The sequence below is a fragment of the Saimiri boliviensis genome, chromosome 12 (assembly GCF_048565385.1).
Source record: "Saimiri boliviensis isolate mSaiBol1 chromosome 12, mSaiBol1.pri, whole genome shotgun sequence".
Taxonomy (NCBI): Eukaryota; Metazoa; Chordata; class Mammalia; order Primates; family Cebidae; genus Saimiri; species Saimiri boliviensis.
The window spans coordinates 10,158,188-10,173,895 of record NC_133460.1 but is presented as its reverse complement, the minus strand read 5'-3'; the positions used below and the strand labels follow the sequence as shown (position 1 = coordinate 10,173,895).

General features: G+C 47.1%; 1 protein-coding gene across 2 annotated transcripts in view; it reads left to right on the top strand.

Moving 5' to 3' along the window:
* Positions 1 to 13,485, top strand: part of JPT2 (Jupiter microtubule associated homolog 2) — a 29,243-nt gene extending 15,758 nt beyond the window's left edge. For both annotated transcript variants that reach the window (XM_003928382.4, XM_074381777.1), the window contains exons 3-5: positions 2,855 to 2,997; positions 9,424 to 9,472; positions 10,884 to 13,485. In XM_003928382.4, the coding sequence (XP_003928431.1) occupies positions 2,855 to 2,997; positions 9,424 to 9,472; positions 10,884 to 11,071 (380 nt within the window). In that variant the 3' untranslated portion in view covers positions 11,072 to 13,485. The remainder of the gene's footprint in view (positions 1 to 2,854; positions 2,998 to 9,423; positions 9,473 to 10,883) is intronic.
* The last annotated feature ends 2,223 nt before the right edge of the window (positions 13,486 to 15,708 follow it).

The window sequence follows — 15,708 nt, the reverse complement described above, 5'->3', positions numbered from 1 at the left end:
ACAGTGCTAAGACTACAGGGTGAGTCAGCACACCTGGACTGTTTATATTACCTTTTTAAAACTAAGAAGATGGAGATGAAAGAAAGTTGGCGTAACTTGTCCAGGGTCTCACAGTTAATGAGCAGCTGAGCAGACTCTGACGCAGGCAGTCTGGTCACAGGAAACCCTCACCACTCTGCTGTGCTGGCTTCCCTGGCCACGGGTTTCAAGCATGGGGACTGTGGGTCTCTGGGAGGTCCATGGCTGAGGTTTAGAAGGTTTATAATCACCCTGAAGTCATATGAAAAATGTACACATGGCTGGGTGCGGTGGCCCACCCCTGTAATTCTAGCACTTTGGGAGGCTGATCAGGTGGATCACAAGGTCAGGAGATGGAGACCATCCTGGCCAACATGGTGAATACAAAAAATATTTTGTATTCAAAATAGAAAAATTAGCTGGGCATGGTGGCAGGCAACTGCAATCCCAGCTACTCCGGAGGCTGAGGCAGGAGAATTGCTGGAGCCCCAGAGGCAGAGGTTGCAGTGAGCCAAGATCGTGCCACTGTACTAGGAAGGAGGAAGGGAGGGAGGGAGAGAGGGTGAGAGAAGGCGAAGGGGAGGGGAAGATAGAGAGAAAAGAAAGATGAGGGAGAGGAAGGAAGGAAGGGAGGAAGGAGAGGGGAAGGGAGGGAAGGGAAAGGGAAGTGAAGAGAGAAAGAAATAAAGGAAAGCAAGGAAGAGGAGAGAGGAAGGGAGGGAGGGAGAGAGAAGGAAGAGGAGAGAGGAAGGGAGGGAGGGAGAGAGAAGGAAGAGGAGAGAGGAAGGGAGGAAAGCGGAAGGGGAAAGAAGGGAAGATAGAGAAAGAAGGAAGGAAGATGAGAAAGGAGAGAAAAGAAAGGGAAGGGAGGGGAAGGGGAAGGGAGGGAGGGAAGGGAAGGGAAGATGAGAGAGAAAGGGAGAAAGGAAAGAAAGATGAGAAAGGAAAGACGGGAGAGAAGGAAGGAAAGTAAGAGACAGAAGGAAGTAAGATGAGAGAGAGGAGAGAGGGAGGGAGGGAGGGGAGAGAGAGAAAAGGAAAGAAAACACGTTTTTTTGCAGTACGAGGCCTACATATCCCCAGGGGTTCTGCTCCCGCCCAGGCACCCACTTGCTGTACTCTGTGACAGTCCTCCTTGTCGCTGCATGCTGTGACCCTAGAACTGGTGTCCCAGCGGCCACCTTGCTTTAGGTCCCGCCCCAGCAGTGGGGCTCTCAGGAGCCTCTGAAGACTAGCAGGTGCACACCCCGCCAGCTGAGCCTCATCTCCACGCCAGCGCACACGGGCTCTTCATTTGCTTGTTTCTGTGGCGCTCATGACCTTCTGTGGAGCACTGTGGATTGTGAACACCAGGAAGTAACTGTTGAAAATAATTCTTTCCTGTAACCAATCAAGTTGCTGTTACTATATACCAGCTTTGTATGAAAAAAGCTGTAGTCCTGCTGAAAGCTCCTCTGTCTCTGGCTATATAAATGAAACCCTAACGTCCCCACTTTAGAGCACTGACCCCATTCCTTTGGAGCTGACGCTTCCAAGTGGGCTATCCTCAAGCATTACACAGATAAACTCGCTTTAAGTTCAGTAAATCAATTTACAAAATGCAATGACTTGAAAACAGAAAATGCAAAAGATCAAAGAAGAATGTGTTAAGCAGTCTTGAGTCCCTGCATTCCCTCAATCCTAGCTCTTGCGCACATGTACGTATCCCCTATACGTAGCTGCTTTTCTTCAGATAAAAGCAAGTAAGAACACCCCCCTTTTACATTCAGACATTGCAGGCTATATGAGTTGTTTGCACCTTTGTTTTTTCACTGGACAATATGTACAGATATCTCTTTATCATTACATAGAAAATATAATTAACATTTATTATTTCCATCCCGGGCACTGTTCTAAGCATTTGACATATGAGGTACCGTAACTCACTGAGCTCTCTTACAGTCCTGTGAGGGAGTCCTGGTATTATCCGCATTCTACAAACAGGGACAGTGGGACATAGAAGGGCCAAGTAACTTTGGTACAATCACACAGCAAGTTAGTGGAATGCATCGTCTTTCCTCATAGATTATAAATTCTTGGTGCACCAGGGCCGTGATTTTAATGTCACCATCCTCTGTTTGGCATGGCACTTTCTGGAAAGCAGGTGCTTGATGTTTGCTGAGTGAGATGATCAGTTGGTCCCACAGGGCAGCCATCTTTCTGTTGAAAGTTAGGCCCAGGCATTTTTGCTGAACATCTAGCCCTTAGTCATCTGCTACTAGGAAGTTACATCTTAGGTGCACGTTGTTGTTACAGCTTACCAAGTCACTTTTAGCTGGCAACAAAGATGTTACCTATCTCTCATTTGCTGACATATCTAGTTGTCGCTGGAAGTGCTGGCCAGAATGAGGTCAGAAGAATGACTAATAAATATGTTCAGGATTGCAGGTATGTGACTAAATTCAAAACTGTGTGACTTAAATATACAGTTGTTTTCGTTTAATCTACTGAAGAACTTTTCATGGGTTTCGTGAGAAGACATTTCAGGTGGAAAGCATGAAATGTTCAGTGTTAAGGAAATTCTAGAGGGAAAATGTGCAGTTTGATGCCATCTCACCTCTAGAGGCCAGCCTAGATCAGCTCAGTTCTAGACGTGAGGGCTACATGTAGGCCCCTGATACAGCAGTGGTTTTGACTAGCTCCTCAGGGATTTAGGTCTGAGCATCCTGCCCTGTTGCCCTGGAGCTGAGGGTTGGCACTGGCGGTTACAATGAGAGGATGTCTCTAAAGCGCTGCAGGTGTGGGGTGGGGTCCAGTGGACATCTGGTTGCTCAGTGTTCTGTTACTGTTTCTGCAGGGGGTAAAGGAAGCGGTATCTTTGACGAATCAACTCCCGTGCAGACTCGACAGCACCTGAACCCACCTGGAGGGAAGACAAGTGACATTTTTGGGTCCCCGGTCACTGCTACTTCACGCTTGGCACACCCAAATAAACCCAAGGTATGGACTACATTCAGATAGCAGACATGACAGAAAAGAGCAGGTAAGCCAAGGACTCTTTCAAAAAAGCTCCAAGACATGTTTTTAGGGAGAATCACAGTGGATGATGTTGATTATTCTGGATGCAAGCATTAGTCATCGAGTTTGGAAGTTCCCCTGAGTCACCCAGGAAATAGTCCAGCCTTGGGCTGACTGAAGCTGGGAGGAAGCTCTTCCTGTGCTGGTGACAGGCGCCCACTTCAGACGGGCTGTGTGCTCCTGACTGCAGTGCTGCAGAGTGGGAAGAAGAGGTGGCGAATGGAGCATGCAGCAGAGGAGCTGGCCCTCGTCCATCTTCCACCCTTCCAGTTGCATCTGGGAAAGGAAAAGTGACAGTTCTTTTTTCGATGGGCTTTTTCCCATATAGTTGAGGTCCTCAACTGGCTACCTGTGTTGTCAGTGCCTGACTAAAGCGTAGTTGACACCTCTGACTCAGTAATGGCACCAGTAGAATAAGACAAGTGGCCTGGAAAGGAGAGGAATGCCTGAGCAGTGCGACTGCAGGCATGGACTTAGCAAGGCTCGATTAGATCTGCACTCTCCCTGGGCCGAGGTGGAGGTTGCCTGCAGCCAGTCTTAGCTTCCCTGAGGACCAGAGCCTGCACCAACTACTCTAGCTTGGGCATGTGTTTGAGTGGCAGCAGAGCATTTCTAGGCTTTACAGCAGCCACTGTTTGTCAGTAATAAAGGTCAGGATTTTTTGCTAACATGATTCACAATATTTTCTCATCGATTCAGTTTTCTACCTTTTTTGTGGTAAAAAGATTTGGTCTGCTCACGCCTGTAATCCCAGCACTTTGGAGGGCCAAGGCGGGCAGACTGCCTGAGCTCAGGAGTTTGCAAACAGCCTGGGCAACATGGTGAAACCCCATCTCTACTAAAAATACAAAAAAATTAGCCAGGCGTGGTGGCATGCGCCTGTAGTCCCAGCTACTCAGGAGGCTGAGGCAGGAGAATTGCTTCAACCCGGAGGTGGAGGTTACAGTGAACCGAGATTGCACCATTGCACTTCAGCCCGGGCAACAGAGCAAGACTGTCTCAAAAAAAAAACAAACAAAAAAAGATATGGTCTAGTTCCCTAAAGCAGAAAATTCTTAAAATTCTTAACCATTTCTGGAGTTAGTTACACCTAGGAAACCGCTGCACTTGTATTGGTCTGTATGCTGGAAGGTGGCCCATTGCAGAACTGAAATGGAAATGGAAGGAGAGAACATGAATGGATGTGAGCATCGACCATGCCAGCCTGGGTAGGACTGCCCCGCGTCTCTCCCGTGCTGGCATCTCTGCAGTGATAGCTCTTCCAGTTTAGTCTCGTGGGACCGCTAAGTTCTGCTGAGGTGTTTTTTGTTGTCATTTGTTTTCTTTTCTTTTCTTTTTGAGACAGGGTCTCACTCTGTCACCAAGGCGGGAGTGCAGTGGCATGATCTCAACTGTCGCAGCCTCTGTCTCCCGGGTTCAAGCTATTCTCCTGCCTCAGCCTCCTGAGTAGCTGGGATTACGGGTGTGCGCCACCCCGCCCCACTAATTTTTGTATTTTTAGTAGAGATGGGATTTCACCATGTTGGCCAGGCGGGTCTCAACCTCCTGACCTCAGGTGATCCACCTGCCTTGGCCTCCCAGAGTGCTGGGATTACAGGCGTGAGCCACTGTGTCCAGTCATGCTGTCTGAGCTATTTTCAAGAGATCATCTCTTAGGGAAGTATCTCTGGGGGCTTTACTACAAGCCAGACCAGAAATGTTCTAGAAGTCAGCAGTTCAGTACGTGAAGCACTCGAAATAGCCGAACACGAGCAAGTTCCTTCCTGCTGAGATTCACACATTCCAGTGAACATGGATTGGGTGGAGGACTGTAGGCCATCAGTACAGCTGGTCGTAGAACGAGGGAAAACAGAACAGAGCTTTCTTTGGTTTTTTAAATAAAGTTCTTTTGGTCCAGGACCATTGGACATTTATAGCATCATTAGAGAAATGACTCATTCCAGGTCAGGGTCAGTGAATGTACAGAATGAGCCTAGACTATCTTGTAATGCCAGAAAACAAGGAAGCCCTTACAGGCTGCTGGGATGGTGTCGGAGGACTTGGGGACCAAGGTGAAGAGGAGCCATGAGCCAGAGATGGGCCCATTTGATTATCAATAAGTAAAATAACTGCACTGGAGTTAAAGTCACCAACTATTTACAATTCTTGGCTTCATAGTGATACTAAAAATCATCTAATTTATGGCCTATGGAGAATGCTGGAGGACCAGCTCATCACTGTGGAAGCTTGTGGAGAACAGCATGGGCATTCAGCCAGCATTTTCTGCACGAAGTATGTGTTAGGATAGCAGCTGTTGAAAGAAAGTCTACTTTTATAAAAGTGCTCTGGTCTGTAAGTGAAGAAGGAATAAAGGAATTAGAATATCGCTGTTTTACAGACCTGTATGGAAATTCTGAATCTGAGCAATGTTCATCAATGCCTAGTAACATCACAAAATGAGAAAGAACCAATAGTTAAGGGCCTGGGAATGGAAGTCCACCATGGGTCACCATTGACGCTGTCTTGTCAAAAAAGCAAAGCTCAAATCAGACCCACCCACGTCTTAACACCACAGAGCTGCACTCCGAACAATGCCTTATATATGAACGACGTGACGAGCAGTAGAGGGAGGTCCTGGGGATTAAAGAGAGACAAAAATGTAGCCCTGTGAGAGTCCTATGGTGTTTTATTCTGAAGTGGAGAAAAAAAAGTCCTACAATTCTTAAGGAATTTCATGGGAGCCCGAAGTATCCAAAAATAATAGTAATTGAAAAAGATGTTGGAGGCTCATAATTCCTGCTTTCAAATCTTATTACAAAGCAACAGTAATCCAAACAGCATGGCACCAGCATGAAGACAGACATACTGACCAGAGGAATCAAGCTGAGAACTAAGTAACCCTTCCAAATAAACCCCTTAGGTAGATTAATGTTTTTCACAAGGGTACCATGACCGCTTAGTCGGGGAAAGAACAGTGTCTTCAGCACATGGCATTGGGAAAATTGTATATGCACACACAGAAACATAAAGGCTTACTCTACCTTACACCATACACAAGAATGAACTCAAAATGGATCAAAGACCTAAAGTTAAGGGTAAAAACTATAAAATTCTTAGAAGAAAATATAGGGACAAATCTTCATGACCTTGGATTGGCAATGGAGGTTTAGATATGACACCAAAAACAGAAGCAACAAAAATAAAATCAGTAATTTGGGCCATGCATGGTGGCTCACACCTGTAATCCCGGTACTTTGGGAGGCCGAAGTGGGAGAATCACTTGAGCCCAGGAGCTCCAGACCAGCCTGGGCAACATAGGGAAACTTCATCTCTTTTTTTTTTTTTTTTTTTTTTTTGAGACGGAGTTTCGCTCTTGTTACCCAGGCTGGAGTGCAATGGCGCGGTCTCGGCTCACTGCAACCTCCGCCTCCTGGGCTCAGGCAATTCTCCTGCCTCAGCCTCCTAAGTAGCTGGGATTACAGGCACGCGTCACCACGCCCAGGTAGTTTTTTGTATTTTTAGTAGAGACGGGGTTTCACCATGTTGACCAGGATGGTCTCGATCTCTCGACCTCGTGATCCACCTGCCTCGGCCTCCCAAAGTGCTGGGATTACAGGCTTGAGCCACTGCGCCCGGCCTATTTTTTTTTTTTTTTTTTTTTTGAGACGGAGTTTCGCTCTTGTTAACCCAGGCTGGAGTGCAATGGCACGATCTTGGCTCACCACAACCTCTGCCTCCTGGGTTCAGGCAATTCTCCTGCCTCAGCCTCCTGAGTAGCTGGGATTACAGGCACACGCCACCATGCCCAGCTAATTTTTTGTATTTTTAGTAGAGACGGGGTTTCACCATGTTGACCAGGCTGGTCTCGATCTCTTGACCTCATGATCCACCCGCCTCGGCCTCCCAAAGTGCTGGGATTACAGGCTTGAGCCACCGCGCCCGGCGGGAAACTTCATCTCTTAAAAAAGTTTTTAAAAAGTAGCTGAGTGTGGTGGCATGCACCTGTGATCCTAGCTACCTGGGAGGATTGCTTGAGCTCAGGTGTTCAAGGCTGCTGTGAGCAGTGATTTTGCTATTTGCTCTCCAGCCTGGCTGATGGAATGAGACCCTGTCTCAAATAAATTATAAAAAGCCTGGGCACGGTAGCTCACACCTATAACCCCAGCACTTTGGAAGGCTGAAGCAGGCAGATCACTTGAGCCTAGGATTTTGAGATCAGCCTGGGCAACGTGACAAAACCCCTTCTCCACAAAAATACAAAAAAGTAACTGGGCATGGTGGCCTACACCTGTGGTCCCAGCTATTTGGGAGGCTGAGATGGGAGGATTATTTGAGCCCAGGAGGCAGAGGTGATGATACCACTGCCTCCACTGAGCAGAGCTAAGATGATACCACTGCACCTCTGGCATGGGCAACAGAGTGAAACTGTCTTAATAAATAAATAAATAGGTCTTTATTAAAGTCAAAAACTTCTCTGCATCAAAGGACACTATCAAAAGTAAAAACAGGCCGGGCGTGGTAATTCACACCTATAATCCCAGCACTTTGGGAGGCCAGGATGAGTAGATCACCTGAGGTCAGGAGTTTGAGACCAGCCTGGCCAACATGGTAAAAACCCATCTCTACTAAAAATACAAAAACTAGCCAGGTGTCATGGCGTGTGCTGTAATCCCAGCTACTGGGAAGGCTGAGGCAGAAGAATTGCTTGAACCTGGGAGACTGAGGTTGCAGTGAGCCAAGATCAGTCCTGCCACTGCACTTCAGCCTGGGCAACAGAATGAGACTCTGTCTCAAAAACACCACCACCAATAACAAAAAAAGTGAAAAGACAACCCACAGAATGAGAAAAAAATATTTACAAATCCTATGTCTGATAAGGGGTTACTATCCAGAATATATAAAGAATGCCTACAACCCAACAACAAATAACCCAATTCATAAATGGCAGTAGACTTGAATATATATTTCTCCAAAGAAAAGATACAAGAGGCCGGGCGTGGTGGCTCACGCCTGTAATCCCAGCACTTTGGGAGGCCGAGGCAGGTGGATCACGAGGTCAAGAGATCAAGACCATCCTGGTCAACATGGTGAAACCCCGTCTCTACTAAAAATACAAAAATTAGCTGGGCATGGTGGTACCGCCTGTAGTCCCAGCTACTTGGGAGGCTGAGGCAGGAGAATTGCTTGAACCCAGGAGGCAGAGATGGTGAGCCGAGATCGTGCCATTGCACTCCAGCCTGGGTAACGAGCAAAACTCCATCTCAAAAAGAAAAAAGAAAAGATACAACCATACAAGTACCCTAGATCCACCTGAAAAGAGCCACAATGTCATTAATCATTGGGGAAATGCACATCAGAAACCCGTGAGATGCCACTTCATGCCTGCTCGGATGGTGTGATACAGAAATGGAAAATACAAGTTGGTGAGGATGCGGAGAAACTGGAACCCTCCTCCGTGGCTAGTGGGAATGTAAAATGGTGCCGTGGCTGTGGACACTTTGCCAGTTTCTCAGTCAGACAGGTTTACCACATGACTGAACAATTCCACTCTTAAGTACGTAGTCAAAAGATTTGAAAACAAGGAGTCAAACACTAGATCCTTGCACACCTATTTTGATAACATGATTCTTCACAGAAGCCCAAGCACAGAAACAACCCACTTGTCCATCAGCAGATGAATTGGTAAACAAGTGGTCTGTCCATACAGTGGAATATTACTTAGCCATAGAAAGGAATTGACACACACTATAGCATGGATGAACCCTGAAAATATGCTAATATTTAAAAATTTGACTTTGAGGCTGGGCACAGTGGCTCATGGCTGTAATCCCAGCCCTTTGGGAGGCTAAGGCGGGCAGATCACTTGAGCCCAGGAATTCGAGACCAGCTGGGCAATGTGGCAAAACCCTGTCTCTACAAAAAAATACCAAATTAGCCAGGTGTGGTGGCTCACGCCTGTAGTCCCCACTACTTGGGAGGCTGAGGTGTGAGGATCGCTTCAGCCCAGGAGGCAGAGGCTGCAGTGAGCTGAGATCGTGCCACTGCGCTCCAGCCTGGGCGACAGAACAAGACTCAAGTTTCAAAATTTTTTTAAAAATTGACTTAAATATTTAATGAATCATTACTATTTGCAGTTTTGAGAATGTTACTGATATTTTTTAAAGGATGTTTTTAAGAGCTACGTCTTGAAATATGTAGGGATAAATGAAATATCGGATTTTTTTCAAAATAATCTGTAGAGGGGACTGAGGTCAGATGCACAGACATTTTGTAAGTTATAAGGGTATATGCCCTGGCTTTCATTGTCCATTTGAATGAGGGTCAAAGTTTTCTGAGTGAGTCCTGACTTGGTGGTTTGCCTTGTTGCAGGACCATGTTTTCTTATATGAAGGAGAAGAACCAAAATCGGATCTTAAAGGTGAGTGTTTGCTTTCTGACCCTTCTCTTGAGCGGCGTCATTCTTTCTGGAAGAGTTGTTGGTGTGTCCCCCGAGAATGAAAGGGAGTCTTTCTCTGCACTTCTGAGCCAACTGATTAACACAGGCTGGGGTGTGTCCACTGCGAGAGGATTCAGCATTTGAAGAAGGCTAGGGTGAAGCGCTGGGACTTCGTTGTTGAGCTCATCAGCCAAGGCCCAGGGCCATGGGGAGGTCTCCCAGAAGCTGATCTGTGTAGTGAAGGGCAGGGATCCCAAACCTTCAGTGAACTCGTGACCAAGGGTCGAGCTGGCAGAACTAATTGAGAAGAGAGCGGCACAGTGGAGGGGCAGGGGATCGGGGGCAGGTATCTCCATGGTGGGTCATTTTGGGAGCGAGCCACTGCCCAGGCTGAGTGGCGGACTTCAACTCTTCTGCGGCTCTTTAGCCTGACCACGGGCATCGGTTGCTGCTTTTGGGTCTTCATTTCCCTTAACTAGTGACCCAAGATTTGTGGGAGTTGATTCACCTTGGAAAAGCCTAGGGTAACAACGACCGGGCCTGCCTTTGCCTTGCTCGACCCTCATCTAGGACGCATTCACGCTTCTCAGGGTCACTCTCAGGGAGGTTGCTTTTCATACTTGGGGTGGAAGAAATGGAGTCTAACAAGCAATATAAACAATTCACTTAGGGAAAAATCAAGGAGTATTTATAGTAGCAAGCCCTAACTTTATGCACCTATCTTTTCTTTCTTTTTTTTTTGAGATGTAGTCTTGCTCTTTTTGCCATGCTGGAGTGCAGTGGTGCCATCTCGGCTCACTGCAACTTCCGCCTTCTGGGTTCAAGCCATTATCCTGCCTCAGCCTCTTGAGTACCTGGGATTACAGGCACGTGCCACATGCCCAGCTAATTTTTTGGGTTTTTGTTTTTTGTTTTTTGAGATAGAGTCTTGCTCTGTCCCCAGGCTGGAGTGCAGTGGTGCAGTCTCAGCTCACGGCAACCTCCACCTCCCAGGTTCAAGCAATTCTGCCTCAGCCTCTCGAGTACCTGGGACTGCAGGTGTGTGCCACCACACCCAGCTAGTTTTTTGTATTTTTCGTAGAGACGGGATTTCACCATGTTGGCCAGGATGGTCTCCATCTCCTGACCTTGTGATCCGCCTGCCTTGGCCTCCCAAAGTGCTGGGATTACAGGTGTGAGCCACCGCGCCCGGCTGTGCCCATTTCAAAACTGCATCTGCTAAATGCATGAGTTGTTTGGTACTAGATGAAAAGTCTGTCTGTATTGTCTTCTCTTTCTCAGTTACAGCATGAGTTTCTTACAAGTTGCTCTCTAACACCTTTTTTCCCGAAGCCTGCCTGTCAGGGTCACGGGTTCCTCTTACGGGATGGTGTGTTAACTTTGTGTCCCACAGCTGCAACGAGCATCCCAGCCGGACCAGAGCCGGGTGAGAAAGGCAGCGCCAGAGAAGCAGGCCTCGCCAAGGAGCAGGAGCCCACGCCCATAGTCGACAGCCATGAGCCCCGGCTGGGGCCACGGCCTCGCTCTCACAACAAGGTCTTGAACCCACCGGGAGGCAAATCCAGTATTTCCTTCTACTAAGAGAAGCCACTGCTCCTCTAGGAGCCAGACCGGAAACTCAAGAGATAGGGTAGCAATATTGTCATTTCCTTTAGCCCAATTGAGCGGGGTGGGAAGAGGGTTAGTCGTGTGTGAACCTGGCCGTCATGAGAGCTGCTTGGAGAGCTGTGCCTTCTGGACCACTGCGAGATGCCTCTGTGGGGATCAAATGGGGCTTCCCTGGCCATCGCTCATGTGTAGTCCAGGTATGAGAGGAACTGTAAGGTGGGGTGAGGGTGGGGAGGTGGGGTAGGGCCATGGTCCTAGGATCAACAGTCCCTCAGCTGATTGGATATCTAGGAATGACTGAAAGAAACCAAAATAGCCTGTCTGCCTCTGCTATGGGATGGAGGAGGCGTAAGCAGAAACACTAATTACATTGACCCCTCAGCAGAACAGCTTCCATTCCAGAGTTCACGGCTGCTAAATCCAGCGTCCCCATTTCATTTAACCGCCAATGTATCCTGCAGCCTTTTCTTGAAATATCTTTGATTGTTTTTCCTTGGTAGCTCAAACAACCAAAAAGTTGTTCTCTGTCTTCTGCTTTATGGGAGGCTTTTTTTTTTTTTTTTTTTTTGGTGTCCTGACTCTCTGAAGTGCCAGTTCCTGCCATGTGAAACCCCAGCCTGATCTGGTCTCATGTTGGAATCTTCCTGTCTCACACAGGGCTGCTCTTGATCCATTACATGTCAGTTTTGCTTGTGAATTCTTCCTTTTTTCCTCTCATCAGCCTTAAGTCTAGGCGTTTTGTTCTTCCCCAGATGTAGACAGTTCCTTTCACGAGCCACAGTGCTTCCCGTAAATGAGGCCCATTGACCTCTGCGGGACTTTAAAATCCATCCAGTTATATCCGAGTAAGTGGCTTATTTCAGTTCTTCCTGTGTCTTCCTTTATTCCTGAATTGGTTGGTGGAAAGAAGAGATGCCTGGGAACCTTGTGTTCTTAGGTTTGGGTTCTTTAATACCATCTTAAAAAGTTATCTTTAAATACCAGCTTTACATAAATGACCGTTGGCTCTGGTCTGTTTCTGACACCTTTCCAGAAAACAGTCAGTTGTTCAGGTACACCAAAGAGGAAGAATAGCTGTGTAGGCCACCCTCTGCAAAGCTTTATAGAACCTCTGGATTTAACTCACGAAAAAGCTTCCAGAAGAGACTAGAGACCTTAGGCCAGGAGAGGAAGGAGTTGAGTATCGAAGTCACACCTGTCCAATTCTCTGAGCTCCAGTAGCCCAGCTAGTAGGATGGCAAAGGTAGTGTTGCTTTCATCGTCAGACAGAAGCCCCTCCCCATCCCTCTCAAGGGCTGCAGGCTCAGTTCTCATGCTTCCCTTGAGTGGGCATCTGTTTACAGGAGAATGTCTGGGTGGTGGCAGCTTTGCTTTGAATGCCTACAAAGCTAACGCTTGGTGCTACAAACATCATCATTGTTTAACTTTAGAAAAGCAGCAGCTGTGTTCAGTCAGGCTCACGCTGCCTCACTGCTTAAGTGCCTGCAGGAGCCGCCTGCCTGCCAAGCTCCCCTTGCCACACCTGGCACATTGAGGGTCTGCACAAGGCTGTGTCAACCAAAGACACTTCCCCCTTTTGACTGCTTGTAGACTTTGGAGCCAAGAAACAAAGTCTTGTGACTTTGTGACTCTGTGTGACTCTACACACACTTCAAATGGTTTGTGCTTCAAAGTCACTTATATCACTTGAAACAGTTTAATGCTGGAAATGAACTAACATTTATAACAGTTTTTTTATTGAGAAAAATGATTTACGAATTCCAAATCAGATTGCCAGGAAGAAATATGACGTGACAGTGCTGGGACCTGTGACTCTCCCAGCCCCTGCTGTCCACTAGGTGAGAGGAAAAGCTCTTTACTTCTGCCCCTGGCAGGGACTTCTGGGTGTTGGGAGAAACCGGAGATGGGAATGAGGAAAACACGAACTACAGCAGGAGCCCCTGGCAGCTGTGAAGGAGCCCCTCACCTTACTCTCCTTGCACCTGCTCTGCCTTCTTTCCCTCTGCAAGGTCGTGGGGCCGCTTCACAGTGCTTAGTCTGGCCACTGGGAAAAGAGGAGTTCCTGCACATGCAGCCTGCTATGTGGCTGTCATCTGCATTTGGGAGGTGCTCTGTATGTTGGGGACTGTCTGTATTTGGAAGATTGAAAAACCTAGCATCCTCTTCTCACCCTGTAAGCTGCATTGAGAAATGACTCGTCTCTGTATTGGTATTAAGCCTTAACACTTTTCTTAAGTGCATTCGGTGCCAACATTTTTCTACAGCTGTGTCGAAACAAAAAGCCTGTACTCATGTCACAATGTCATTTTGATAGGAGCATTTTGTTATTTCTCCAGGGCAGAATTGGGTTTAACAGTTGAATTAAACTTAGTAGTCACGTGCTCAAAGTCTGTGCCTGTCAGTTGTGTGTGTGTCCCTTGAGTCTCTTCTCCACACTGCTCTTCCTTGGTGAAAGGGTTTGCCCTGTTTTGTTTTTAGTTTAGCCAGAGGATCCAGAGTTAATCTCGAAGCTTTGAGTAGAGTAAGTGGGAGAATATGCCAGTTTTGTTTTCTGTTTCTATCCCTTAAATGAAGGGTTATTTTCCTTTTACACCACTTGTCCTAACATGTCCTTAAGGTGTTTAACCTGCCTCTTCCCTGGCTTGCAATGCATAGCTGAGGCAAAGCAGAGCGCCTGTCAAGGAAACAGGCAGGCATGGTGGCTCAGGACATAGTCCCAGCACTTTGGGAGGCCAGAGTGGGAGGATCACTCAAGCTCAGGAGTTTGAGACCAGCCTAGACAACATACTGGAACCCAGTCTCTACAAAAATCTTCTTAAAATTAGCCATGTGTAGTGGTGTTTGCCTGTAATCCCAGCTACTCGGGAGCCTGACTGAGGCAGGAGTTATCACTTCAGACCAGAAGGTTGAGGCTATAGTGAGTGTTGTACTTTAGCCTGGAGGACAGAGCAAGACCCTGTGTCAAAACACACCCATACACACAGAGATTGGATGTCTTTCCTCCTGATGTATTTGCTATTTTCGTATGTCCTCAAAAATACTTCTCTGTCTCCAGAGGCCTGGCAGTGGCCGAGCCTGGAAGGACCCGGGTGGCGCCACCTGGTGGGTGTGAGTAAGAGACCTCAAAGGGTTATCACTTCAAGTCCCGGGCCTGGTCCAGGAATACACAGGCTCTGTTGACGTAAGGTAACTTTGCCGTGTGATCTTTGTGGTGTGCCTGGTGTGTCACACCCACTGAGCATGTAGATGCCTCCTCCCTCCTATGCTGGCTGCTTTATTTCTTCTGCACTCATAATCCTTACCATCTTGAAGATCATCACTGAAAGATTCCTGTTTTATGTGTGGTATAAAGTGCTATCTAAAGATGCTCTCTCAAACTGAATTCATGAAGATGGGAGGAACATCACAGAGAACTCTGTACTTTTTTTTTTTTTTTTTGAGACAGTCTTGCTGTTGCCCAGGCTGGAGTGCAGTGGCGCGATCTCAGCTCACTGCAAGTGTCAGCCTCCTAGGTTCAAGCAATTGTCTGCCTCGGCCTCCTGAGTAAATGGGATTGCAGTCACCTGCTACCATGCCCAGCTAATTTGTGTGTGTGTGTATTTTTAGTAGAGATGGTTTCACCATCTTGGTCAGGCCTGTCTTGAACTCCTGACCTTGTGATCGACTTGCCTCGGCCTCCCAAGGTGCTGGGATCAGAGGTGTGAGACACCGTGCCTGGCCAGAACTATGTGACTTTATTTTTTTTAGCAGGCATTAGGGCAGATACTTAGAAATTAAAGTCAAATTTTAGAAACTTTTGTGCCCATCTTACATTTTAAGGTTAAAAAAAAAAAATTACCAGGTTGTGGTGGTAAAAAAATCTGGTAAAAAAAAAATCTTTTTCCTCATTAAAAGAGGTAACTTTTCCTCTTTTAATGAGGAAAAAGTTGCATGACAATATTTCCAAATCTGAAAGGAAGTCGACTCCTCTGTTATAAGTTCTTTCTTCTCTCTTTTTTTTTTTTTTTTTTTTTTAAGGAGATTGAGTTTTGCTCTTGTCGCCCAGGCTGGAGTGCAGTGGTGCGATGTCAGCTCACTGCAACTTCTGCCTCAGCCTCCTGGGTAGCTGGGATTACAGGTGCCTGCCACTACACCCAGCTAATTTTTTTGTATTTTTAGTAGAGACAAGGTTTTTCATATTGGGTAGGCTGGTCTCAAACTCCTGACCGCAGGTGATCTGTCGACCTCGGCCTCCCAAAGTGCTGGAATTACAGGCCTGAGCCACCATGCCCAGCCCTTTCTTCTTTTTTTTTTAGACAGCCATTCTGTCTCCCAGGCTGGAGTGCAGTGGTACAATCTCTGCAATCACTGCAGACTTGACCTTCCAGGCTCAAGTGAATCTACCTCAGCCTCCCAAGTAGCTGGTACTTAACTGCAGGCATGCACCACCCCAACCTGGTAATTTTTTTTTTTTTTTTTTTTTTTTTGTAGAGTCTGGGTTTTACCATGTTTCCCAGGCTGGTCTCAAACTCCTGGGTTCAAACTATCCTCCCTTCTCAGCCTCCCAAAGTGCTGGGATTACAGGTATAAGCTACAATGCCCAGCTGTAAGAAGTTCTAATTCAGTGCCAA